Genomic DNA, 27,657 nt, shown 5'->3' with positions numbered 1-27,657 from the left:
CAGACGAGCGGATTTCTGGGTCCGGCAGAGTTACGACGTAAAGATTTGAAGCATGTTCCAAATTTAAAGTCCGTCAGATTTGCGACTGGAAAAGTCTGCTGAAGGTCCGGTGAAGACCACACATGATCGGATTGTCCGCCGGATTTGGTCCGTCGGCGTCCGTCAGACCAGTCCAGTCGAAAAAAGTCCGACCGTGTGTACGCCCCATTAGACACCTGTCCACAGAAGCAATCAATCAGATTCCAATCTCTCCACTATGGCCAAGACCAAAGAGCTGTCCAAGGATTTCAGGGACAAGATTGTAGACCTACACAAGGCGATTTGCAAAAGGAAGAAACACAAAATAACTGTAAATCTTCCTCAGTCTGAAGCTTCATCCAAGATCTCACCTTCTGGAGTTTCAATGATCATGAGAACGGTGAGGAATCAGCCCAGAACTACACGGGAGAATCTTGACAATAATCTCAAGGAAGCTGGGACCATAGTCATCAAGAAAACAATTGGTAACACACTACGCCGTGAAGGACTGAAATCATGCAGCGCCCACAAGGTCCCCCTGCTCAAGAAAGCACATGTACAGAATCATCTGAAGTCTGCTAATGAACATCTGAATGATCCAGAGGAGAACTGGGTGAAAGTTTGTGGTCAGATGAGATCAAAATCAAGCTCTTTGGTATCAACTCAACTCGCCGTGTTTGGAGGAGGAGGAATGCTGCCGATGACCTCAAGAACACCATCCCTGCCATCAAACATGCAGGTGGAAACAATATGATTTGGGGTTTTTTCTGCTACGGGGCAGAACAACTTCACCGCTTTAAAGAGTGGATGGGCGGGGCCATGTACCGTCAAATCTTGGGTGAGAACCTCCTTTTGTCATCCAGGGCATTGAAAATGGGTCGTGGATGGGTATTCTAGCATGACAATGACCCAAAACACACGGCCAAGGCAACAAAGGAGTGGCTCTCCAGACCTTAATCCCATAAAATATGTGGAGGGAGCTGAAGGTTTGAGTTACCAAACGTCAGCCTTGAAACCTTAAAGGCTTGGAGTGGGACAAAATCCCTCCTGAGATGTCTGCATATCTGATAGCCAACTACAAGAAACGTCTGACCTCCGTGATTGCCAACAAGGGTTTTGCCACCAAGTACTAAGTCATGTTTTGCAAAGTTGTCAAATAATTATTTCACTCATTAAAATGCAAATCAATTTTATAATTTTTTTTGAAATGCGTTTTTCTGGATATTTTTGTTGTTCTGTCTCTCACTGTTAAAATAAACCTACCATTAAAATAAGAGACTGATCATTTCTTTTTAAGTGGGAAAACGTACAGAATCAGCAGGGGATCCTCCAGGGTTTTGTGCTGGGACCAATCCTATTTAATTTGTTCATAAACGACCTAGAGGATGGGGTAAACAGGTTCAATCCCTGTATCTGCAGACAAGACAATACTAAGCTAAGCAGGGCAATTTTACTAAGACATGTGGCCACTCATTAAGATTAGAAGAAAAGTGGTTTAACCTTAGACTGCGTAGAGGGTTCTTTACTGTGAGAGCGGCAAGGATGTGGAATTCCCTTCCACAGGTGGTGGTTTTCCTTCGGGGAGCATGGATAGTTTCAAAAAACTATTAGATAAGCACCTGAATGACCACAACATACAGGGATATACAATGTAATACTGACATATAATCACACACATGGGTTGGACTTGTGTCTTTTGTCAACCTCACCTACTATGTAACTATGGATCAAATACTTTTTTCTTCCCTCGCTGTACATGTGCCTTCTTGAGGAGGGGGACCTTGCGGGCACTGCAGGATTTCAATCCATGGTGGCGTATTGCATTACCAATGGTTTGTTTGGTGACTGTGGTCCCAACTGCCTTGAGATCATTCACAAGCTCCTCCTGTGTAGTTCTTGCCTGATCCCTCACTTATCATCATCCTCACCCCATGAGGCGAAATCTTGCATGGAGCTCCAGAGCGAGAGCAATTGATGGTTATTTTGTATTTCCTCCATTTGCGAATAATCGCTGCAACAGTTGTCTCGTTCTCACCAAGCTTCTTGCTAATGGTCTTGTAGCCCATTCCAGTCTTGTGCGGGTCTACAATCTCGTCCTTGACATCCTTGGACAGCTCTTTGGTCTTGACCGTGATGGTGCAGTTTGAATGGAAGAAAGAGATTCTGTGGACAGATGTCCTTTATACACATAATTAGTTGTCGTTAGGAGCACCTTGTTAAATTGACATGACTAATCTGTGTACCACATGAGCACATACTGTAGCCAGTCTGAGGGAGACAGAATTATTGTTGGTTGGTAGGGGATCAAATACTTATTTTACTCACTGATTTGCAACTCAATTTATAACATTTGTATCATGTGTTTTTTCTGGCTTTTTGGTTGATATTCTGTCTCTATCATTTAAAATACACCTTTGATAACAATTACAGGCCCTTCATTTCTTTGTAGGTGGGCAGACTAAAAATTTGCAGGGGTTCAAATAATTATTTTCATCACTGTATATACTGCAGCTAATTTTAATTTGCCCTTTGTAATAATGTACCTAATAATAATTTTTATACAGCCTGTCTGTGTTTTGTTCTTAATCATTAATGCCGAACTTTTTTGTCTCATGTTGAAAGTATTGAAGTGTATGTTAAAGCAAATCTCTTGCTTAAAAAAAAAAAAAAAAAAAAAGAGAGCTATCCCAGCAACCAACACTTATCGCTATGTCAGATGGCTGCATCTCTCTCTCTATAGCTGGGCGCTATAATTTCACCATCTGGTCACTATGTCACTAGTGTGTCCATGTGGCTCGGCAGGGACATGGTGGTGACCTAGTAGCTAGCAGGTGGAACTACAGCACGCAGCACAGAGCCATAGCTATCCAATATACCTCCAAGTATTGGAATGTTAAAAATACTAGCAGTGCCTGTGTGTTCTGCAAGAGACTGAAAATTGGAGTCGCGTATTAATGTTCTTTTTCAGGTTGCCTGGCTTTCTTTTTTTGGTAACTTTAAATTTTAATTCAAACACTTTTTTTTATTTTTTTCCATTTGTACACAACAGAAAGACCTTTATGTACAATAAGCAATTCATACTTTTTGTTTTAAAAAGAATTTTAGAAGGTTTTCACATAAGCTGCAATTTATCTTGACATCTCTGAGTTGTCTATTTTAAAGGAACGGCGAGGCTTTCAAGAACCACAAAGGATTTTGTATCTAATATTGAACGATCACACTATTTACATTAAAACAACTATAGTGTTCAGTAAGTGAAAGACTTGCATAAATGGTTTGCCTTTTTTAATTTGATCTCCAGAGACTCCCCTGATTTTCAGCTTTATGTTAATTCTGTGCCTGGAGGCCAATTTAATGCAGCATGTCAAATGGAGAACGCACAAAAGCTTGCATCTAAGGTATTACCATGATATTTGTATAAATATTTCTTGATTGTATAAGATTCCTTTTTACTATTCGTGTCATCAGGAATCTCTTTTTATATGGGTATTTGTGAAAAACTTCTGAGGAACATCTGGAGAAATTAAGGGCATTCTTGGAACACTTTGTGGTTCAATGATAAGAAAGACAAGGGAGTTGTCAAGAAAGGAACCACCATTGACTAAAAAGAATTTGAAAATTTGTCTAAGGATTGCAGATTATGCTGTTTGCAATGCTTTACTGCAAAACTGAAACATGCTGGTAGTGGGGAGGGGTCATCCTGGGCTGGCCTACAGTTTTTAGTTAGCAATTATTCAGTCCACCTGTAGGCAGTGGTATAACCCAAAGGTTTAAAGTGATTCTAAAGGTTATATGGGGGAAAAAAAAAAGCAAAGATGTTGTTCTTACCTGCTCTGTGCAATGCCTTTGCACAAAGCAGCACAGATCCTTTTTGGGTCACTCGCTGATGCTTCTGCGAATGGACATTGTCCATTCACACACAGAGCAAGCAAAGTGAGACCTGGGAGAGCCACTGCTCTCATGCACCTTGCTGGATCAAGTTGGGGCTCAGGTAAGTATAAAGGGGGGGCTGGGGGCAATACCTGCACCTAGTAGGTTTTTTACCTTGATGCATAGAATGGATTAAAGTGATTGTAAGGGCTCTTTTAAAAAAAAAAAAAAACATGTTATACTTACCTCCTCTGTGCAGTTGGTTTTGCACAGAGCTGCCCAGATCCTCCTCTTCTCAGGTCTCTCTTTCCTGCTCCTGGCCCTTCTCTCCTATCGAGTGCCCCCACAGTCAGTAGCTTCCTATGGCAGCACTGGAGCCGAGTCACAGCTCCGTGTGTCCATTCAGACACGGAGTCCCGGCCCCGCCCACTCTCTCCCCTGATTAGCTGACTGACTGATTGACAGTCGCAGGAGCCAATGGCGCCACTGCTGTGCCTCAGCCAATCGGAAGGAGTGTCCCGGACAGTGTAGACATTCATGGACATTGCTTGAGAGAAATGGGGCTCAGGTAAGTAAATAGGGGGTGCTGGGAAGGCTGCTACACACAGAAGTTTTTTTTTTTTTTTTTTATCTTAATGCATAGAATGCATTAAGCTAAAAAACCTTCTGCTTTTATAAACACTTTTTAAAGCGTTAGCAAGCCGCAGCCTTTTTTTTACCTTCAAGGTAAAGGCATAATGTGCTAGTATGCATCGCATGCTAGCACATTATGAAATGACTGCCTTAGAACAAAGCCCTCCAGCGGCGAGCTATCACTGCTGACAGGGTTACAACATCTTCACCCAGTCTTCCTTTCAGGTTTATGTCTTCCAGCCTTCTGATTGGCCGCGCCGTGATGACGTCACTCCCTTGCATGCGCCCTGGTGTCATGGACCACGGCACTGTGCTCTGAAGGGACAGCACTCTATGCCGTCCCTTCAGAGTGCATGTGCCGGAGACATCACTGGCTGCATGAATATCTCCTAAACCGTGCCTTATAAAACACTTTAAGACTTTGTCCCTTATTGGAATCCAAGAAAAGGAAAAAAAAAATTTCTTTTATGAGTTTTTTTGTGAGTAAAGTGTTTATGAGAAAATAAATAAATATATATATTATTCCATAACCTTTTAAAGTGTAACATAGAAATACTCATTTACTAGATGGTAGCTTGTTAAACATTGTTTTGGCGGCACTAACATGTCAATTCTGTGAATTTCAGCTGGCTGAAAACTCTGTTATAAGTCAAATAGGTACTGGTCGGGGATCTGTGACCTTCAGAATCAACAGAGATTTATTAACAAAGGTGAGTTTCCTGAATGGATTAAAAATAGGAGTAAATATTTAATACAATAACTTATTGTGTTAAAACAGAAAACGCAGAATGAAATCCAGTGGCATGCTTTTCAACAGCTGATAGTTTTGATGGTTCTGACTTTGTGGCCTTCCACTCCTTTGTCATCTGTTACCACTATGTACCGTATTTATCGGCGTATAACACGCACCCCAAGTTTAGGAGGGAATTTTAAGGGAAAAAACTTTTAGGAGGGAAGTTTAAGGAAAAAAAAATTACATTTAAATGCCCATCAATGCAGCCTCATCAGTGTTCATCTGCAGCCTTTCCCCAGTGTCCAGTGCAGCCTTGTCAGTGCAGCTTTGCCCCAGTGCAGCCTTGTCAGTGCAGCTTTGCCCCAGTGCAGCCTTGTCAGTGCAGCTTTGCCCCAGTGCAGTCTTGTCAGTGCAGCTTTGCCCCAGTGCAGCCTTGTCAGTGCAGCTTTGCCCCAGTGCAGCCTTGTCAGTGCAGCTTTGCCCCAGTGCAGCTTTGCCCCAGTGCAGCCTTGTCCCCAGTGCAGCTTTGCCCCAGTGCAGCTTTGCCCCAGTGCAGCCTTGTCCCCAGTGCAGCCTTGTCCCCAGTGCAGCCTTGTCCCCAGTGCAGCCTTGTCCCCAGTGCAGCCTTGTCCCCAGTGCAGCCTTGTCCCCAGTGCAGCTTTGCCCCAGTGCAGCTTTGCCCCAGTGCAGCCTTGTCTCCAGTGGTCCGTGCAGCCTTGTCGCCGCCGACATACAAACATTTAGTTTGTATTTTTAAACATGGCGCCGCGGAGTTCGGAGGGACTCGGGGGCGCTCGTTCAGCTGAACGAGCGCCGCCGAGGACACAGTGACTGGGCGGAGCCGAGATACACATAGCCGAGGCTTCTCGGCTGTTCTCGGCGCCGTTCACAGTCACGCCCAGTCCCTATGATGGACATAACACAGGTCCAATGGCGGGACTGGGCGTGACTGTGAACGGCGCCGAGAATAGCCTAGAAGCCTCGGCTATGTGTATCTCGGCTCCGCCCAGTCACTGTGTCCTCGGCGGCGCTCGTTCAGCTGAACGAGCGCCGCCGAGTGCCTCCGAACTCCGCGGCGCCATGTTTAAAAATACAAGCTATGTGAATGTCGGCGGCGATCGCTCCGACAGATCACAAAATAGCGGGGATCGGCGTATAACACGCACCCACGATTTTCCTCTTATTTTAAGGGGAAAAAAGTGCGTGTTATATGCCGATAAATACGGTATGTATCTGCAGATATGCGTAAATTAAGACTTCTCAATGAAAATTCTAGGGCTTTGTATGTATTAAATACACTTTTGAGCCAGTTGTATTTGTTTGATTTATGACATGTAATGGATGATTGGTTTAACTAATTCGTTTCACATTCTTAAAGCTAAGTTAAAGTGGTTGTAAAGGCTTAAGGTTTTTTTTATCTTCATGCATTCTATGCATTGAAGGTAAAAACCTTCAGTGTGCAGCTCCCCCCTCAACCCCCTCGCAATATTTGCCTAAGCCTGATCTCGATCCAGCGATGTGCACGAGACCAGACGCTCCCCCGGGTCTCTCCCTCCTGATTGGCTTCGGCTGCTGTCAATCACAGCAAGTGAAACAGGAGCAGGGGATGGGGCTGAGCCACACTGTGTCTTATGGACGCAGAGAGCCAGCATGGGAAGCGAGCACTCACGAGTGCTCCCCACAGCAAGCAGCTTGCTATCACTCGGCACTCGGCAAGAGGGAGGAGCCCAGAACACCAGCGGGGGACACGAGAAGAGGAGGGATTGGGGCTGCTTTGTGCAAAACTACTTCACAGAGCAGGTAAGTATGACATGTTTTTTTTTTTTTTTTTAAATAAAAACGTTTCCTTTACAATCACTTTAAGGAAATAAGTCCTGAGGGAAATTTAATATACTGGCAACATCACCTGCTTCCTTCTGCCTCAGTGGTCTCTCCACGTCAAGACAGAGGAATTCCCACATGTGTAGTAGCAATTATATGTTCACTAGCGTCACACAACATGCTATGGCAATGGAGTGCTTGTGTCTTTCTAACATGCTGGCGACACCATTTGTGTTTTGCACTTCCATGTTATGAGACTCCAGAATGTGAACACTGATCTACCTTATTAGTAGAAAGTACAAAGAAGTAAAGGTCTAAGGGCTCTTTCTCACGGGGCGGATCAGTGATGATCCGCCCCGTGAACACCCGCTTGCTCAGCGGGGATCGCTCCGCCGATCCCCGCTGAGCAGGAAGATGACAGGTCCATCGCTGCACGCTGTGCAGCTACAGACCTGTCAGAGCGCCGCTCTCCCCTATGGGGGGATCAGATGATGACGGACCGTAGAGTCCGTCGTCACCCGATCTGATCCGAAAACGGATGGAAAAGTAGGTTTTTCCTCCGTTGCACTTTTCGGATCAGAGCGGGGTCGGATGTCAGCGGACATGTCACCGCTGACATCCGACGCTCCATAGGGATGAATGTATGTCCGTTTTTCATCCGAAAACGGAAGGATGAAAAACGGACATACGGATCCCTCGTGTGAAAGAGGCCTAACACTCGTACGTATCTGTGTAAAAGGTTTTGTGAGCCCTAGGTTTGTCTTGTTTTTTCTTTTACTTTTAGACCCCTATTTAAATATTGTAGTTATACAGGTGTAAAAGCTTTGAAAATAACAATAGATCTTGCAATTTGTAATCCTTTTATTTTAATTACAAATATTTCTTAGACTATTTTGAGAAAAATAAACCAAGATGGCTCCTCATATGGAATGAATTCTGAGCTTCTGTCCAACACCCCTAGGGGTCTCACCCTTGTGGAATACAGGTACATTTATTGAAAATGCTTATTTTTTATTCCATGGATTTTTTATTTGCTGTAAACACTCCTGTGCATTAAAGCTGCACGATTCTGGATAAAATCAGAATCATGATTATTTTATTTTTTTTGGCTTAGAATAAAGATCGCGATTCTCGGTGTAACATCTTTCACATTTGTATAAAAAATGGAGCTAACTTTACTATGGTTTTTTTTTTTTGTTTTTTTTTTGTTTTTTTTATTTAATTCATTTGAAGTGTATTTTTTCCCAAAACATTTCTTTTGTAAGACCGCTGCGCAAATACAGTGTGACATAAAATATTGCAACAGCCACCATTTTATTCTCCAGGGTCTCTGCTGAAAAACTTTTATATATATATATATATATATATATATATATATATATATATATATATATATATATATATATATATATATATATATATAATGTTTGGGGGTTCTAAGTAATTTTCTAGCAAAAAAAATACTGATTTTAACTTGTAAGCAACAAATGTCAGAAAAAGACTTAGTCTTGAAGTGGTTAAACTGCCCTCATTTGCAGACTGAATTTCATCCCTTTTGATCTAAAGGAACCAAATGATACAAGGTTTCTTTTTATCTATCAGCGCTGTGATAAACTTTGCTGGCTGCCTTTTTTTTTTTTTTTGACAGCTGTGTGCAGAGAATGGCAATTTTTTTAACGATTAATCGTGCAGCTCTACTATGCATTCAGTATGCACAACACATGACGACAATTTCCATTTTAAAATTACTCCTATTCTCCTCGATAGTGCAACAGTGTTAAACAAGGTCCAGATGTTGGGCATTTAAAAAAATGAGCTGGAAAAATGTCATTTTATGTGATCTCAGTGTCATATACTGTATATTCTTATTACACTTTCTCTTGACACAACTAAAGATGCTCTGTGAGTAGAAAGCACAAATATGTCAATCTGTTCTATTTGAAAAGTCCTCACACTCAGCTGTATAAAGTAAGCCAATGAGCTGCCACTGTGGATTTTATTTTTTTTTTTTTTTTTACACATGCAGACCTATCTGTCATCTTGATCTCGGCGCCATGTGACAGCAAGACTTTTCAGGTGTGACTGGCTTAATGCTAGCTCTAGGTCAGTGATTACTAGGTAGGGAAGGTAGACAGCAAAAACTCTTCCAATCTGCCCAAAACTTTAAAAAAAAAAGTTTTGTCTATTGTAAAATAATAAAAAAAAAAACTTTGGAAATCTAACAGCTTGAATACCATGTGTTCACAATGTGAGTGTTATGGGATACATCACAGTAAGTTGTCTTTTTTGCTTACATTTGCAGTTCACCCAATATTGCCAAAAAATTTCATGTTGGACACTTGCGTTCCACAATAATTGGTGAGGAACACTTTTGTTTAATTTACTATCAAAATTGTGTTGATTTGAGATGGCTTGGCTTTCTTATAAATCTATCATTTCCCAGCTCTGCGCTTTCTTCATCCTCTTCTACACCAAATGAAGAATGTCTGAACCTAAATAGGTTTTTTTCTGTTTCCAGGAAACTTTATTGCTAATTTGAAGGAGGCAGTTGGTTGTAAAGTTGTAAGAATGAATTACCTGGGTGACTGGGGCTTTCAGTTTGGTGAGTGTTACTAAGCATATTAAAGCATTGAATGCTTTTGTGATAAATCTACACCTATTGAATATATATATTTTATATTTGTATTGTTTGTTTTTAAATGCTTTAATCAATATCCAATACATCCACATAAATCCAATTCAAAATCATTCCCATTGACCCGCCCACCCCAATAACAGAAAAAAAAAAGAGAATACCCCTATGCCTCCACCTCCCCCAAAATTTGCCTTATCTTTAATACCAATCTCAAGGTCTGGGCCACTCCCTGTGGTCCCAAGTAGTCCAACCTCATTCCCCATTCTATCAACAGTCTCAAACCTCCAGCATATCCATATATCCCCTAGAATTCAACCACTTCCCCAGATAGCATAATACTTCTCTAAAGAGTCCTCCCCTGTATACATTGTTTCTTCAATGGATCTTACCCAATCAATCTTTGCAACCCATTCACGCATACTTGGGATATCTGGTGTTTGCCAGTATCTCGATATCAGACTTTTAGCCACATTTAATAAGTGTGCAACTTGAGCATTCCTGTATTGAGCTACCGTTTTTCCGTATCATGGAACAGACAGCACCATGGTTCTGCTTGTATGTGTTCTCCTGTAATTTGATAAATGTGCCTTAATAATCCCCTCCCAGTAGGACTGCATCTTTTATGCATTCCTACCACAGATGTGCAAAGGTTCCTAGGGCATTTCACCCCCTCCAGCACATTGGGGGCGTGTCTGCTCATAACATTTGCGCTCTCTGCGGGACAACGTACCAACTAGCAAGAAGCTTAAAACACATTTCTATTGTTTTAGCATCAATCAATGAAAAGCCAGTCTCAGGACCCTCCTCTCCTTTTTTTTTTTTTTTTTTCCCCTCATCTTGGATGGGCCCTAGTTCCTGTTCCCATTTACCTAGATATGGCGGGTATACAGGTTCTACTTCATTCACCAGTATCTTATATAGTTTGGGTATACTTTGCTTTGTGCATAAGGGGAAACTGAAGTTTTGATCTCAAATTCTCTTTTCCCTGTAGCGGCTGTGGTAGTGACTGTAAAAAGTGTGATAATTGTGTGTATGTGTGTACCTCCACCTATTTAGTGGCATACTTCCCCAATTCAAAAAACTTGCAAATTCTATTCCTTCATCACATCCTGTACCTGTATAACCTCTTCCCTTTTTTTTTTTTTTTGCCCATTTAACACATACAAGTATTCTTCTTTCACTTGTTTAAAGTAATTTGTGTCGTTTAGTGAAATTAAGGGTCCATTATATTCCCACTTATATAGCCTACAAAGGCCATCCCATACCCTAAAAGTGTTTCTAGTCATTGAGTCTCTGCTTTTGGCTAATTCTCAAAAACCCTGTGGAATCCATACCATCTTGTCTAAATCAATCTTACATTGTGCTAGTTCAATCTCCACCCAACTTTTAACATCTCGATTGTGCATTCAATCCGTTAACTGTGAAATAATGATTGCCTGGTGTAATACTTTTTAAAATCGGGTACTGCTAGTCCCCCATTTTTCTTCCCCTTCGCTAACACGGCATGGGAGATCCTTGGTCGTTTGTGCCCAAATATATTTTAATACGATCTCAATTTCCTAAAGTATTCCTGGGGTACAGCAATTGGCATCATTTGAAATATGTATATTGGCTTAGGCAAAATATTCATTTTTAACACATTTATTCTCCCTAGCAATGAGAGGGTCTGTGTCTCAAAACTCAGTTACTCCTTAATCTTATTTAGGATTGGGATATAGTTAACCTTAAACAGGGTCATTGGGGATGCTGTTAACTTAACTCCAAGGTATCCTAGTTCCTCCCTACACAATACAAAGGGGAATTTAGGTTGTATTGCCTGCTGTTCTTTCTAGTTGTCATATTCAGAATCTCAGACTTAGCTGTGTTTATCTTTAAAGTTTGAGATCTTCCCGTACTGGTCCAGCTCCTAGGATCGGAAATGTAAACGAGTATGTCACCTGCATACCACTTTATACTCCTCGTCCCCTATTCTCACCCCTCTAATGTCTGCATTTTTACGAATCGCAGCCAGCAGGGGTTCCAAAGCTATTACAAATAGCATTGGAGAGAGGGGGCATCCCTGCTTGGTACCATTAAATATTCAAAAGTGGGGGATAGTTCTACATTTACTCTTATTTTTGCTGTTGGATGATGGCAAAATACAGAAATCCATGGCGTCATCCTGTTACCAATACCTACATGTTTCAAGGTATCTACCATAAAACTCCAGTCTACTCTATTGAAGGCCTTTTCGGCATCTATCGACAGAAGTACAACTGGAGCCTCTATTTTTTAGCTCATGGATCACAAATAGTGATTTGAGGCAGTTATCCCTCCCTTCCTGTCCCACCACAAATCCTACCTGATCATTATGGATCCATCTTGGCAGTAATGATTTTAATCTTTCTTCTATTATTTTGGCAAATATCTGTATTTAACATTAATATTGGTGTCTATAGCTTGTAGGGGTCGCAGGGTCCTTCCCCTCCTTTTAAAATAAGAGTTTTCTGTAGGCCAGCAGTGACTCCTCCCGCAGATTTGCCCCCTTTCCGAGTGTGTTCAGATATTCACATAATTTGGGAGCTAATAGTTTTTGAAACCTTTTATAATACACTATCGAGTACCCATCCGGTCCTGGGCTCTTCCCCAGTGCCATGTTTTTAATTGCCCTTATCACTTCTATCTGTGTGATTGGGTTGTTTTAATTAATCTTTAATCACCATTGGGAGGTCTAGTCCCTGAAGGTAGTTCTGTATCACAAAACCATCCTTGCTCCCCTCCTTCCTTCCTTCCTTCCTTCCTCTTTCTGTCTAACGTTATAGAGCTGACTCTAATATGAGTGGTGTACACCGGCAATCTCTGGAAATGATGACTGCACTATTTCCTCTTTTATTAACTTTTGGCGTGTAGGATGCCGTTTTTTTTTTTTTTTTTTTTTCTTTTCCTCACTGCTTTTGCCAGCCATTTTCCCTGTTTGTTCCCCCATTGATACCTGTCCTTTGAGACTATATAATATGCACGTTTTGTCTCTTGTTTTAAGAGTGCTGCTAACTCTTCTTTTTTTCTCAATTAGCTCCTGCTTCTCCAGGATGCCTTTTAGGCCTGCTCTTTTGCTCCAACTCCTGAATCTCCCCATAAAGGGAATTCATCCCTATATTATTTTTTTCCCTTTTCTTTTGTGTTCCTAAACCCATTAGTGTCCCCCTTTTTTATATAGGCCTTATGAGATTCCCATAAAATGGACCGTGGGATTTCTGGTGTATCGTTAATGAAAAAGAACTCTTTGAGCTCCTGTTCCATCTTTTCAATTACCTTAGGGTCCTGTATGCGAGAGTCATTCAATTTCCAAGCAGCTTGTTTAGGTACCTCTGGCTGAACTTCTTGCTGGATCACTACTGGAGCATGATCGGAAAGTTTTTTAATTACCGCGTCCTTATAAGAGGCTAACAATTGATGTTCTATTAGGATGTAGTCTATCCTTGAGTATGATTTATAAATTGGGGAATAATAGTTATAGTCCCTAACCTCAGGGTGCCTTATCCTCCAGGAATCCACTAACTGATATTCCACTAATAGTCTCTTTATTTTGTTCTGCCTTTGTGTTGTAAAGCGGATAGACCTTTCCGAAATATCCATTCCTGGGTCTATACACATATTGAAATCCCCTGCTTCAATAAGTTTTCCTTCTTTAAATGCCATCAACCTTTTCAGAATTTTCTTCAAGAACTTATTTGGTTCCCTATTCGGGGAATAGATGTTTGCAATAGTACATTCCATAATAAATATTCTACCTTTTAATAAACAAAAACCTCCCCTTGGGTTGCCACCTGCTCCTTTAGTACCCAAACAGAACTGTCAAATCCAATTACTACTCCCAGGAAGCGGCTTGACGTTGAGTCCCCATAAAACCACATCGGGAAGAGATGAGATACACCTATTGAATAACGTGTTATGTTTAAAGTAGCTTACCACTTGAAAGGACTACAGACATTTGTGTGTTCTAACATAAGAGAGGTTTCCAATGTGTAGTCCAAAAAAAAGAAAAACCTTTTCAGTTCTCAAGTGTCAGTGGCAGAAAATTATATCCATCATCACGCAGCAGACTCTCTGGCTCACTTCAATATCCTCCAGGTAATCGGGTAAGCTCCAGGACTCGCTGCCCTCTTGGGATCTGGGGAATCCTGAGAAATACCGACAAGAAGCAAGAAGGGCCCGCCAACCTTGTGCATTACCCAAATTACCATTTATTGAACTATTATACACAAGTAATTATACTCCTAAACCACTTTTAGTGGTAAGCTGCTAAGGTACACGGGCCCTACAGCTATTGTTGGCTTTAGCCTTGTCCCCCTCCCACACGAGTTGCCATACTATTATTTGTAAAGGACACCTATCTCAATGATGTGGCTATAGTAGAGCTCATAAGTATAGAGGCCAGAGCTTGTGACTAAGAAGCTGGTTGGTACGTGGAGGTGTCAGGCATTTATTGCCACAAGGACCGTAGATAGTTTTGCTTTAATGTGTTTAAATTACTATCTTCACAGTAAAATGTACCACTCCTTCATGTGGACCTATAATCAAATTTAAGAACCTATAGCTATGTTAATAGTTTGAAGAACTGATAAAGAATAATGGAGGGTCTCAAATACTTCCTGTTAAAGAATATACTGCAGCAGACTCTTTTCTGCTGTCCATATGTGTAAAGGCTAGGTACTTTCTTGGATGATCTTGTCTTTGATCCTCTGCCTAGTAAATAGCACACAACTAAGTGAATTGCACCTTTACACCTCAAAATACATTGCTGCAACTGAGTATTGTTCACTGTAGTTTTTACACATAGATATGAGATAAACCTAAACTAGGATAAATATTTGAATTACAGTACATATAGCACACTGTAACGAGATAAAAATGATATACTGTGTAGGCAACTAAATATTGTAACCAAATAACACTACACAGGCTAGCTCTTAAACCAGAAACTAATTGCAATACAATAGAGAGAGAATGGTATGATTGCCACTATAATCCAATTGAAAAAATATTACTATCAAACAAACATTTTTGACTGTGCCTTCCAATCAAACTACACATGGGTACAGGCAACATAGTCAGAAAATCCTAAAGGCTAAAAACATATGTAGTGCTTACCCTTGAACGGCCGCTCAAAATATACCCAGGTTTCCAATGTAGTAAAGAGACTACCAGTCACAAAAGCACCATCCCATGTACACTGACAATTCAGGCTCAGTCTAGGGGATCTCTTTGTATTTGTTGATGAATTTTAACAGGAGAGGGGTTTAGAGTCACAGGATACTCCACAATGATCAACAGCCAGAATGGGACCACACACTTCTCCCTAATCTTCTCTATAGCCACCTTTCCTGGAGGTAATAGGGAATGACCAGTACATCTAGGAACCTATAGTAACAGCCCCAGTCCATATAGCTGATTCTGGCCCTTAGTTCCCTTCTGGCACTTGCAAAACTAACAGTCCACATCAATATATACAACAGAAGTACACATCAAGGTCTTTAATCACAGGGTCCCGGGAGCTGCCTGCCACCCAGCATCTACGGGTAGATTCTCAATGAGGGTGATTTAAAAGGGGGGGGGGGGTCCTTCTCCAGACCAGGAGTTTAAGACCAGCAAATGTAATCCTTTCGGCAATCTTCTACAGACCCTAAGCCCAGCAGCTAGTGAGGCCCAGACTGCAATGCCTTGTCTTAGTAAAGTTACCTCCAGGGGCTGCAGCACCAAGAGAACTGCAAGCCTGTCTGGAGAGAAAAAACACTCTGGCAAGCCTTCCCAAACATTTATCACATTTGGGTTTGGCTGGTACATGATAAATATTCATGGTGATCATTTAAATCTCCTTGCTCTATACTCTGGAAACGTCTTTCAGAGGCACGTGGGAGGAGTCAAACCCTTTTAACTCAGGAACAACCCTGAACTGACCAAAATGATCAATTATTGCTTCACTCACTACAGTGAATACCAAAACCTAAATTTAACCTAACTAGAGGAGGGCACAGCACATGCGTCTTGAGCGCTGCAATATTTCACAATTATAGTAATATCACTGGGTTTCCTGACATTTCAGCTAGTTTTGAATATGTCCCTTTAAATGTGGGTGTAGTAATCTTGGTTGAGTTTGGGACATAAGGCCCTCAGACCTCATCAAACTAACTGAAGTGTGTACTGCTTTATCTGAGGATTAGAAGTCTGTGACATTTGGAACAAATGCAACTTCTGTCAAAAAGAACATTTGATTGCTATGGGGGAGATACATTTATACAGATAATATAGATAATACAATGGGGTCTGCTTTTAGCATTAGGATTTTTCTGCAAAAGGTCTGTCTATATTTTACTCGCGTTGTGGGGAGTAGTTTGATTGGGAGGCACAGTCAAATGTGTTTATTTTGTATGAATAAAACTTGTGATTAGATAACAGATATTCTCATGTACCATTCTTTCTCTTGTCTCACTGTACATATAGAAGCCTATTAATAAGAACTGAAGAAAATAAGAGGTCAGTTACCAGAGACACCAATTTTTTTGCTGTTCGCTCCTCATCCTCCCAAGAACAGCACCTAAAGCCTTCTCAGTATGGGCAGGTTCCCAACTTTTGTGCATATTTGTAAATGTTATTACATATTGGGTTTGTCAAATGCATCACATTTCTGTGGTGCCCTCAGTATTCAATAAAAAACAAAACTGATGTTTTGAAGAGCAATATTTTCTTCCATAAACAGTCATGATGAAAACCAGCCTAAAGCTGGGCAGACAGTTACCTTTTTTTCTTTTACTGGTAAATATAACCAAAATTGGTGTATAATATTTAGCATGCATGTGAAAGTTTTAGTCTACAAACTATGGTGTGTGTGTGTGTGTGTGTGTGTGTGTGTGTGTGTGTGTGTGTGTGTATATATATATATATATGTTATACTGACTGCCTATCTCATTTCTTGAGACCCTAAAATACTGCCAAATACCAGTACACTGTCTGATCTGTGCAGGATTGACGTTTTTGCTACCAGAACTGTTTTTGCACCCATGCTTAAAAAAAATCAATTTAGGCCTGAAGATTACATAAACAGCCCTCCCCCCAACATTATATACAAGTTTATGTAAATGTGCGCTGCATGGTGGCATCATCACACAATGAGTTTTTTTTTTCTTTTTTTTTATATTAACATTACACTTCTGTCAAAAAAGCAATGTTCTTGTAACGAAACTTGGTTTACCTTAAAGACCTTATATAACGACTAAATCTGTGTCACGTTCAAACCTTAATTCCATAGATATCAACTTATTAGATTTTTTTTCACTCCAGGAGTATATAAGGAGTTTGGAAATTGTAGAGAAATGCGTAAATAATGCATTACAATGTAACTAAACCCCTATTGATTTTAGTAGAGTAAAATGTACTGGGAATTTAGTCAACTAAATACGACTAAAACTAAAACGCTTGCAGAAGACTAAAAATAAAATGCCATTTTAGTCCTAAGACTAAAACTAAATTAAAATTTACTGCCAAAATTAACACTGAGGCCTGGTTCACACTTATGCAGATTGCAGTTTGCATATTCCAGGTGCATTTTGCATTTTCAATATGTTTTTGATCCATTGAAGTCTATGGAACCAGAAAAATATCCCTGGCCCTTTCCATAAAATGCACAGATGTGAACGTGACTCATAGGAAACCATGTTAAATGGACTGTCGTGTGTTTCTGCAAAACTGAAAAGGTACTAAAACATGCATAGGTGTGAACCAGGCCTTAAAAGGGTTGTAAACCCTCATTTTTTTCTTTTTTAACCACTCCTGGACCACCCACCGTCGTTTTACGTGATGATTTTGAAGGAGGATGTTGTTGTTATGGCAGCAGATAGCTGCCATAAACCTGGTATCCTCTTTTTCAGCAAGCGGTCCACTACAAGATAAAAGTGGTCTCTGCGGCAGATTCGCCGCAAGATCGCTTTTAGTGGCAGCGGGAGAGGGGCACCCCTTCCGTCGCGATCTGGTGCCCTTTGCCGCTTACCGGAGCCGTCAGCAGCAGCGGAGGCGATCGCATCTGTCCCCCTGCTGGGTATGGAGACGAGTGAAGGGAAGATGGCCCCCACCTGTCTCCATATCACTGCAGGGCGGAAGCGACGTCAAAAGGTCACTTCTGCCCATAGCCCTTAAAGGGCCTTTTTTTTTTTTTTTTTTTTTTTTTTTGCGTTTTAATGTAAATATGAGATTTGAGGTCTTTTTGACCCCAGATCTCATATTTAAGAGGTCCTGTCATGCTTTTTTCTATTACAAGGGATCCTTGTAATAGGAATAAAGGTGACACAATTTTTTTTTTTTTTTAAACCGTGTAAAAATGTAAAAAAAAAAGGTAAAATGAGAAAAAAAATTTTTTAACCACTTCAGCCCCGGAAGGTTTTACCCCCTTCCTGACCAGAGCACTTTTTACAATTCGGCACTGCGTCGCTTTAACTGCTAATTGCGCGGTCATGCAATGCTGTACCCAAACGAAATTTGCGTCCTTTTCTTCCCACAAATAGAGCTTTCTTTTGATGGTATTTGATCACCTCTGCCGTTTTTATTTTTTGCACTATACACGGAAAAAGACCGAAAATTTTGAAAAAAAATGATATTTTCTACTTTTTGTTCTAAAAAAAATCCAATAAACTCAATTTTAGTCATACATTTAGGCCAAAATGTATTCGGCCACATGTCTTTGGTAGAAAAAATGTCAATAAGTGTATATTTATTGGTTTGCGCAAAAGTTATAGCGCCTACAAACTAGGGTACATTTTCTGGAATTTACACAGCCTTTAATTTATGACTGCCTATGTCGTTTCTTGAGGTGCTAAAATGGCAGGACAGTACAAAACCCCCACAAATGACCCCATTTTGGAAAGTAGACACCCCAAGGAATTTGCTGAGAGGCATGTTGAGCCCATTGAATATTCATTTTTTTTGTCCCAAGTGATTGAATAATGACAAAAAAAAAAAAATAAATAAAAAAATTACAAAAAGTTGTCACTAAATGATATATTGCTCACACAGGCCATGGGCATATGTGGAATTGCACCCCAAAATACATTTAGCTGCTTCTCCTGAGTATGGGGATACCACATGTGTGGGACTTTTTGGGAGCCTAGCCGCGTACGGGGCCCCGAAAACCAATCACTGCCTTCAGGATTTCTAAGGGCGTACATTTTTGATTTTACTCCTCACTACCTATCACAGTTTTGAAGGCCATAAAATGCCCAGATGGCATAAAACCCCCCCAAATGACCCCATTTTGGAAAGTAGACACCCCAAGCTATTTGCTTTGAGGCATGTTGAGTCCATGGAATGTTTTATATTTTGACACAAGTTGCGGGAAAGTGACAAATTTTTTTTTTTTTTTTTTTTTTTGCACAAAGTTGTCACTAAATGATATATTGCTCACACAGGCCATGGGCATATGTGGAATTGCACCCCAAAATACATTTAGCTGCTTCTCCTGAGTACGGGGATACCACATGTGTGGGACTTTTTGGGAGCCTAGCCGCGTACGGGGCCCCAAAAACCAATCACTGCCTTCAGGATTTCTAAGGGCGTACATTTTTGATTTTACTCCTCACTACCTATCACAGTTTCGGAGGCCATGGAATGCCCAGGTGGCACAAACCCCCCCCAAATGACCCCATTTTGGAAAGTAGACACCCCAAGCTATTTGCTGAGAGGCATGGTGAGTATTTTGCAGCTCTCATTTGTTTTTGAAAATAAAGAAAGACGAGAAAAAAACATTTTTTTTTTCTTTTTTCAATTTTCAAAACTTTGTGACAAAAAGTGAGGTCTGCAAAATACTCACTATACCTCTCATCAAATAGCTTGGGGTGTCTACTTTCCAAAATGGGGTCATTTGGGGGGGTTTTTTGCCACCTGGGCATTCCATGGCCTCCGAGACTGTGATAGGCAGTGAAGAGTGAAATCAAAAATTTACGGCCTTAGAAAGCCTGAAGGCGGTGCTTGGTTTTCGGGGTCCCGTACGCGGCTAGGCTCCCAAAAAGTCTCATACATGTGGTATCCCCGTACTCAGGAGAAGCAACAGAATGTATTTTGGGGTGTAATTTCACATATTCCCATGGCATGTTTGAGCAATATATCATTTAGTGACAACGTTGCGCAAAAAAAAATAAAAAAAATAAAAAATTGTCTCTTTCCCGCAACTTGTGTCACAATATAAAATATTCCATGGACTCGACATGCCTCTCAGCAAATAGCTTGGGGTGTCTACTTTCCAAAATGGGGTCATTTGGGGGGGTTTTGAACTGTCCTGGCATTTTATGCACAACATCTAGAAGCTTATGTCACACATCACCCACTCTTCTAACCACTTGAAGACAAAGCCCTTTCTGACACTTTTTGATTACATAAAAAAATAATTTTTTTTTGCAAGAAAATTACTTTGAACCCCCAAACATATATTTTTTTAAAGCAAATGCCCTACAGATTAAAATGGTGGGTGTTTCATTTTTTTTTTTCACACAGTATTTGCGCAGCGATTTTTCAAACGCATTTTTTGGGGAAAAAACACACTTTTTTAAATTTTAATGCACTAAAACACACTATATTGCCCAAATGTTTGATGAAATAAAAAAGATGATCTTAGGCCGAGTACATGGATACCAAACATGACATGCTTTAAAATTGCGCACAAACGTGCAGTGGCGACAAACTAAATACATTTTTAAAAGCCTTTACAGGTTACCACTTTAGATTTACAGAGTAGGTCTACTGCTAAAATTACTGCCCTCGATCTGACGTTCGCGGTGATACCTCACATGCATGGTGCAATTGCTGTTTACATTTGACGCCAGACCGACGCTTGCGTTCGCCTTAGCGCGAGAGCAGGGGGGACAGGGGTGCTTTTTTTTTTTTTTTTTTTTTTTTCTTTATTATTATTATTTTTTTATCTTATTTTTAAACTGTTCCTTTCATTTTTTTTTTTTTTTTAAATCATTTTTATTGTTATCTCAGGGAATGTAAATATCCCCTATCATAGCAATAGGTAGTGACAGGTACTCTTTTTTGCAAAAATTGGGGTCTATTAGACCCTAGATTTCTCCTCTGCCCTCAAAGCATCTGACCACACCAAGATCGGTGTGATAAAATGCTTTCCCAATTTCCCAATGGCGCTGTTTACATCCGGCGAAATCTAAGTCATAAAATGCTCGTAGCTTCCGGTTTCTTAGGCCATAGAGATGTTTGGAGCCACTCTGGTCTCTGATCAGCTCTATGGTCAGCTGGCTGAATCACCGGCTGCATTCTCAGGTTCCCTGTTGAGACAGGAGAGCCAGAGAAAAACACGGAAGACGTTGGGGGGGGGGGGGCATTCCCTCCCACTGCTTGTAAAAGCAGTCTAGAGGCTAATTAGCTGCTAGGATTGCGTTTACATTAAAGCCGACCGCTGGCTGAAAAGAATGATACCAAGATGATACCTAAACCTGCAGGCATCATTCTGGTATAACCACTCAGTCGTGAATGGCGTACCTGAAGACAAAAAAATGGTTAACAATAAAGCACAGTAAACGGTAAGGTATAAAAAATTGCATATCTGAAAAGCAAGCATGATAAAACATAACAACAATAAAACATTGCAGAATAGAATACAGTAAAAAAGAGCAGAACAATAGAGAGAGAATAGAGAGAGAGAGAACAATAAAACGACAACTATTTTTTTTTTATTTTATATTTTTGTTTGTGTTTTTTTTTTTTTTTTTTTTACACTTTTTTTTTTGTAACTAACTTTTATAACTGTAACCGGTTCCAGGTTCGGGTCTCTCAAAATGCGATGGCATCTTGGGAGACCCTGTGAAAGTGTGCCTAGTCTGTGCAATGCTGTACCCTACGCTAATACTCAACTAGTGAATGGTAGCGTTCAAAACATTCACCAATGCAAAGACCAGGATTGTCAGGACAGGAGGGACAATAATAGCGGGTGTCACGCCTATATCCGCGCTTGCTGCAGACACAACATCTTTTTTGGGGGGGTTCGCTGGGTAGGGGTACTCGGGAGGACATAAAGAAAATGCCTCTCATGCAGCCGACTGCATTTGCTTGGGGATGTGAATGGGGGAAGTACGGGCGCTGCAGAAGCGGTGGATTCCCAATTAGGATTGGCGAATGCAGCAGGAAGGGCACTATGGGCACGACGGGCCTGTGTTTGTCTTCTTGGTGGCAGCGGGACACTACTTGTGCTTGCCACCTGACCAGCTTGAACTGCACTTATGGGACTCGCCACGTCACCAAGTGTTACTGCAGTGCTGGTTTGACTACGACCGGGGTGTACTAGGCTGCTGGTGCTTGTCAGTTCACCAAAACGCTACTGCACTTGGGTGGGCTGGGCTGGGCCGGGCGGAGGGGCAAAACGCTGGGCTGATCCTGCTAACACTGCGTTTTTGGGAATCCTAAACTGCTGGGGACGCTAGTATAGATCCGATCGGATCAGATATTGATCCGATCAGATACTATACCACTAAGGGAGGTGTATGGTGCGTGCGTGGGTGTTAGCGGTACTGGCGCTAACCTGACGCTGCCTGGGGCTGGTGCTTGCCAGTTCACCAAAACGTTACCAAGAAAACTGTTAGCGATCGCAGGGATCAGGCCTGACTCTGTGAACGCTGCAGTTATGCGTTTAGTGTTTTGTAAGTGACAGTGATCGATCGATACTGCACTTGGGCTGGGCCGGGCGGAGGGGAAGAACGCAGGTGCTAGCGGGTATCTGGGCTGATCCCGCTAACACTGTGTTTTTGGGAACCCTAAACTGCTGGGGACACTAGTATAGATCTGATCGGATCAGATATTGATCCGTACAGATACTATACCACTAAGGGAGGCGTATGCTGCGTGCGTGGGTGTTAGCGGTACTGGCGCTAATCTGACGCTGCCTGGGGCGACGCATATCACCGCCGGGCGATCAGGGGCTAAACCTTTATTCGGTAATAAACGGCGGGTCCCCTGACACTATAAAAAATAAACGAACTAACCAGCGTCACCCGTAACGGTTATACGGTGATCAGTGGTGAAAGGGTTAACTAGGGGGCAATCAAGGGGTTAAAACATTTATTAGATAGTATATGGGGGTCCCTGTCACTATAAAACGCTGACGGCGAGCCTAAATATTTACGTTCCTAACTAGCGTCACCAGCGACACTAATACAGCGATCAGAAAAATGATCGCTTAGTGACACTGGTGACAGGGGGTGATCAAGGGGTTAAAACTTTATTAGGGGGGGTTAGGGGGGTATCCTAGACCTAAAGGGGGGTAATACTCACTGCCCTAACACTGTAACTGTCACAAACTGACACCATGCAGTAATCAGAAAAAAAAAAAAAAAAAATACTGCTTGCTGTCAGTTTGTGACGGGGGGGGGGGGTGATTGGGGGGGGATCGGGGGTGTAAAGTATGCCTGGCATGTTCTACTGTGTGTGTGTGTGTGTTGTGCACTTACATGTCTTCTCTCCTCGGCGCTGGGACGGAAACTGCCGAGCCGAGGAGAGATGACATCACATCCTCTGCCTGTGTGAAACTACACACAGGCAGGGGAGGATTCCGATTGGCTGGGAGCGATCGCGAGGGGGGGGCCACGATCGGATGGTCTCCCCCTCGCCTCCCGACGCTCCCAGTCAAATGCCAACCGCCGCTGGCACCGGGGGGGGGTCCGATCGGACCCCCCGCCTGCGGGAGGCAGATCACGTACAGGTACGTGATTCTGCCTGCCCGTGCCATTCTGCCGACGTATATATACGTTAGGCGGTCGGCAAGTGGTTAAACGCGCCCCGTCCCGACGAGCTCGCGCGCAGAAGCAAACGCATACGTGACTAGCGCCCGCATATGAAAACAGTGTTCAAACCACACATGTGAGGCATCGCCGCGAACGGTAGAGCGAGAGCAATAATTCTAGCCCTAGACCTCCTCTGTAACTTAAAACATGCAACCTGTTGCCTATGGAGATTTTTAAGGGTAAAAGTTTGTCCGCCATTCCACGTGCGGGCGCAATTTTGAAGCGTGACATGTTGGGTATCAATTTACTCGGCGTAACATTATCTTTCACAATATAAAAAAAAATTTACTGTTGTCTTGTTTTTTACTACTACTTCAGATGCGCGCTATAGCCGAATGATGGCTACAGTGCGGACCTGCTTTTGCTGGCAGTACGTCTATTGACGTCCTCCCGTGCCTGAGCGGCCTGCGCGCCCCCTGCAGGGCGCGCTCTGTGATCAGCGAGTCTATGAGACTCGCTGGATCACAGATTGGAGTAAGGGGTCAATCCTGACCCCTTACCACGTGATCAGCTGTCAGCCAATGACAGCTGATCATGTGATATCAACAGAGCCGGTAATCATCTAATTTAAAAAAAAAAAGCCAATCACCAGCGGCTGTGAGAGGGACATCAGTCCTGATCACGGCGAGCTGCAGCCAGATCCTCAGTGCCCACTTGCGCCCCCTGCCAGTGCCACCTAGCAATAGGCAACAGTGCTGCCTACCAGTGCCCACCAGCGCCACCCATCAGTGCCACACATCACTGCCCACAGTGCCACCTATTAGTGCCCACAATCAGTGCCTCAACAACAGTGCTGCACATCAGTGCCACCCATTAGTGCCATCTTATCTGTGCCCATCAGTGCCACCTTATCTGTGCCCATCAGTACCGCCTTATCTGTCCCCATCAGTACCGCCTTATCTGTCCCCATCAGTGCCGCCTTATCTGTGCCTATCAGTGCCCACCAGTGCCGCCTCATCAGCGCATATCAATGAAAGAGAAAAATTACCTATTTACAAAATTTTATAACAAACTTGATTTTTTTTTTTTCCAAATTTTTCATCTTTTTTTTGTTCGTTTAGCAAAAAATAAAAATCCCAGCTGTGATTAAATACCACCAAAAGAAAGCTCTATTTGTGGGGAAAAAAATGATAAAAATTTCATTCAGGTACAGTGTCGTATGACCATGCAATTGTCGTTCAAAGTGCATCAGCGCTGAAAGCTGAAAATTGGTCTGGGCAGGAGGGGGGTTTAAGTGCCCAGTAAGCAAGTGGTTAATTCAAAAAAGTGTATTTTTTCCAAAAAAAAGTGCGCTTGTAATACCGCTGCGCAAATACGGTGTGACAGAAAGTATTGCAACGACCGCCATTTTATTCTCTAGGGTGTTAGAAAAAAAAAAAAGTATAATGTTTGGGGGTTCTAAGTAATTTTCTAGCAAAATTACCTGTTTTTAACTTGTAAACAACAAATCTCAGAAAGAGGCTCGGTCTTTAAGTGGTTAAATAACAAATATGTCATATTTACCTCCACTGTGCGGTTCATTTTGCACAGAGTGGACCCCGATCCACCTCTTCTGGGGTCCCTCAGCGGCGCTGGTCGCTCCTCCCCACATCGAGTGTCCACGTTGGAGAAGGCTCTCCTATAGTGGACACCCGTGCGGGCGTGCTCCCGAGTCCTGTATCTGTGTCAATTCACACAGAATGCAGGACTCGGCCCTGCCCCCCAGCGCCGCGTCATTGGATTTTATTGACAGCAGCGGGTGCCAATTGCTGCGCTGCTATCAATCTATCCAATCAGGACACAAGACACCCGTGGATGACAGCGTTCAGGTAAGTAAAACTGGGGGGGCTGCAGCACTACAGAAGGTTTTTCACATTTAATGCATAAAATGCATTAAGGTGAAAAACAAACGGATTTTTAAAACAGCTTACCTGTAAAAATTATGTTCTTGGAGTACATCACGGGACACAGAGCACCATATTAATGACTATGTGGGATGTCCTAAAGCAATGCACCTGAGGGGGGGGGGGGGGGGACACATTATCCCTAAGCCCAACGGGCCTAAGACTATAAAGCTGCCTGCAACACGCTGTGGCCAAAAACAGCCTCTTTTTTGAGATCTCACATCCACCTGGTAAAACCCGGTGAATGTATGAACTGAAGACCAAGCGGCCGCTTTGCAAACCTGAGCCATAGACACCTGTTGGCGTACTGCCCATGATGCACTAATCCCTCTAGTGGAGTGTGCTTTTAAATCCCAGGGTGGAACCCTGCCCTTTAATCCATATGTTTGGATAATAGTCTGACGAATCCACCTGGATATAGTTGAACTTGTTGCCAGCTGTCCTTTTTTAGGACCCTCAGGCAAGACAAAAAAACAGTCAGTCTTCCGAAAGGAAGCTAGCATTTCCAAGTAAACTTTTATCGCCCTCACCACATTCAGTGAGTGAAGCGACCTTTCCTCCCTAGTCCTAGGGTTTGGAAAAAAGGAAGGTATAATAATATCCTGATTTAAATTAAATTTGGAAATTCGGTAGAAAATCCGGACGAGGGCGCATGACCACTCTGTCCTGATGAAGAATCATAAAAGGTTCTTTGCAAGAAAGGGCGGCCAATTCTGACACCCTTCTAGCCGATGTTATAGCCACCAAAAAAACGAATTTTCTGGTCAATAGGACAAAAGGAATATGCCTAATAGATTCAAACGGTTGACTCTGTAAGGCTGACAGTACCAAATTTAGGTCCCAGGGACATAAAGGTGGTTTAAGCGGCGGCTTCAGGTGTGTTACTCCCTTGACAAAGGTTCGCACCAAAGAATGGGATGCAATTGGTCTTTGGAAAAAAAACGATAAGGCCGAAATCTGTCCTTTTAATTGTCCCTAAAGCAAGCTGTAAATCTACTCCTGCTTGAAGAAAGGCGAGAACTCTTCCAATCGTGGCTTTCAGCGTCAGCCTATTGCCATCCGTACATGACGCTGGGGGCGTGGCTTCCATGGCCGCTGTGGGTATATCCGGGGGCTCGGCGCGGCTGCAGTCTGCATCTGTGGTTGGTTGGTATGTTGACATGGTTTTGGGTCTGTGAGAGCACCATCTATGCCTGGGACTTTTCACATCCACTCAGGTATTATTCTTTCATATTTTCCCTCCCCTTTCTTTTCACCCAATAATCTGATTATGTATGTGATACCCGCTCACCACACACAATATTTTCTATTTTAATTTAACTTAACATTTTTGTTGGTACACACATTCACCCCTACACAATCTAAATTTATTTATACCTTTATTTCTTATATTCATCTGTATGCATGCACTTCCCTCTAGCCCTTGCCTTTAATTATTTGCCATTATGACGGTCCATTCATTTATTATTTATTTTTACTCTTCATCAAATTCATTTTAAGAATTTATGTTACCCTATACATATATATTTACTTTTTAACCCCTCTTAGTTATTCCTGAGGGTTAGAGTTGACCCTCTGATGCTTAGTCTAGTCTACTAGTCTGCCCCGACTCATTCGTTATTTTTCATATTCTTATTACTTTTAATATTTTTTGTTCTAGACATACAAATTATGCATCAGCCCCTGATGAGCGAGAGGAGACTCGCGAAACGCGTAGGGCAATACCGATGCCACATGCATGCCCACTTTGCTGGGTATTTGAAGTTGATCACCACATGGTCACATACTACTGCTACCCATGCATGTGTAATATGTATTTTACTAATTCAAATGATATATGTATACTTTGTATAATACGTTTTATGAATGTACAAATCAAGTGTAACGAACTGTATTTGTTTTTTACTTATGCTTCATTACTAGGCCACTATGCCGGGTAACGCACACTTATTGCTGATCCCATTTCTGTATTGAGCATTCTGTGAATAATAAACATTTTTTGCACTGATTGTGAAAGTGTTCCGAATCTCTCCCACCTCACTCAAAGTCCCAAGGCCATCCTTTCCTTCTTTTTGCTGTATTTAGGGATGGAGGTGGCAGAGTGGCTTCTTCAGACCACAACTCTCCTTTGTCTAGATATCCTACTACGGAGATTTTCTGAGACTTTAGGGAAGCCAACACCGGGGCCAGAATCTTTGTGAAAACCCTGGGGGCCGTGGCCAGACCGAAAGGTAGTGCCACAAATTGGAAATG

The 27,657-nt window shown here is 42.1% G+C and overlaps 1 protein-coding gene across 3 annotated transcripts in view; it reads left to right on the top strand.

Moving 5' to 3' along the window:
- The window catches only part of RARS2 (arginyl-tRNA synthetase 2, mitochondrial), a 109,629-nt gene that overhangs the window by 9,037 nt on the left and 72,935 nt on the right, over positions 1–27,657 (top strand). For all 3 annotated transcript variants that reach the window (XM_073626916.1, XM_073626915.1, XM_073626913.1), the window contains exons 3-7: positions 3,320–3,416; positions 5,148–5,231; positions 7,963–8,060; positions 9,378–9,433; positions 9,594–9,677. In XM_073626916.1, the coding sequence (XP_073483017.1) occupies positions 3,320–3,416; positions 5,148–5,231; positions 7,963–8,060; positions 9,378–9,433; positions 9,594–9,677 (419 nt within the window). The remainder of the gene's footprint in view (positions 1–3,319; positions 3,417–5,147; positions 5,232–7,962; positions 8,061–9,377; positions 9,434–9,593; positions 9,678–27,657) is intronic.

The sequence above is a fragment of the Aquarana catesbeiana genome, linkage group LG04 (genome assembly GCF_042186555.1).
Source record: "Aquarana catesbeiana isolate 2022-GZ linkage group LG04, ASM4218655v1, whole genome shotgun sequence".
Classification (NCBI taxonomy): domain Eukaryota; kingdom Metazoa; phylum Chordata; class Amphibia; order Anura; family Ranidae; genus Aquarana; species Aquarana catesbeiana.
Note: the sequence above shows the minus strand (reverse complement) of the source record. Positions and strands in the feature narration are given on the sequence as shown.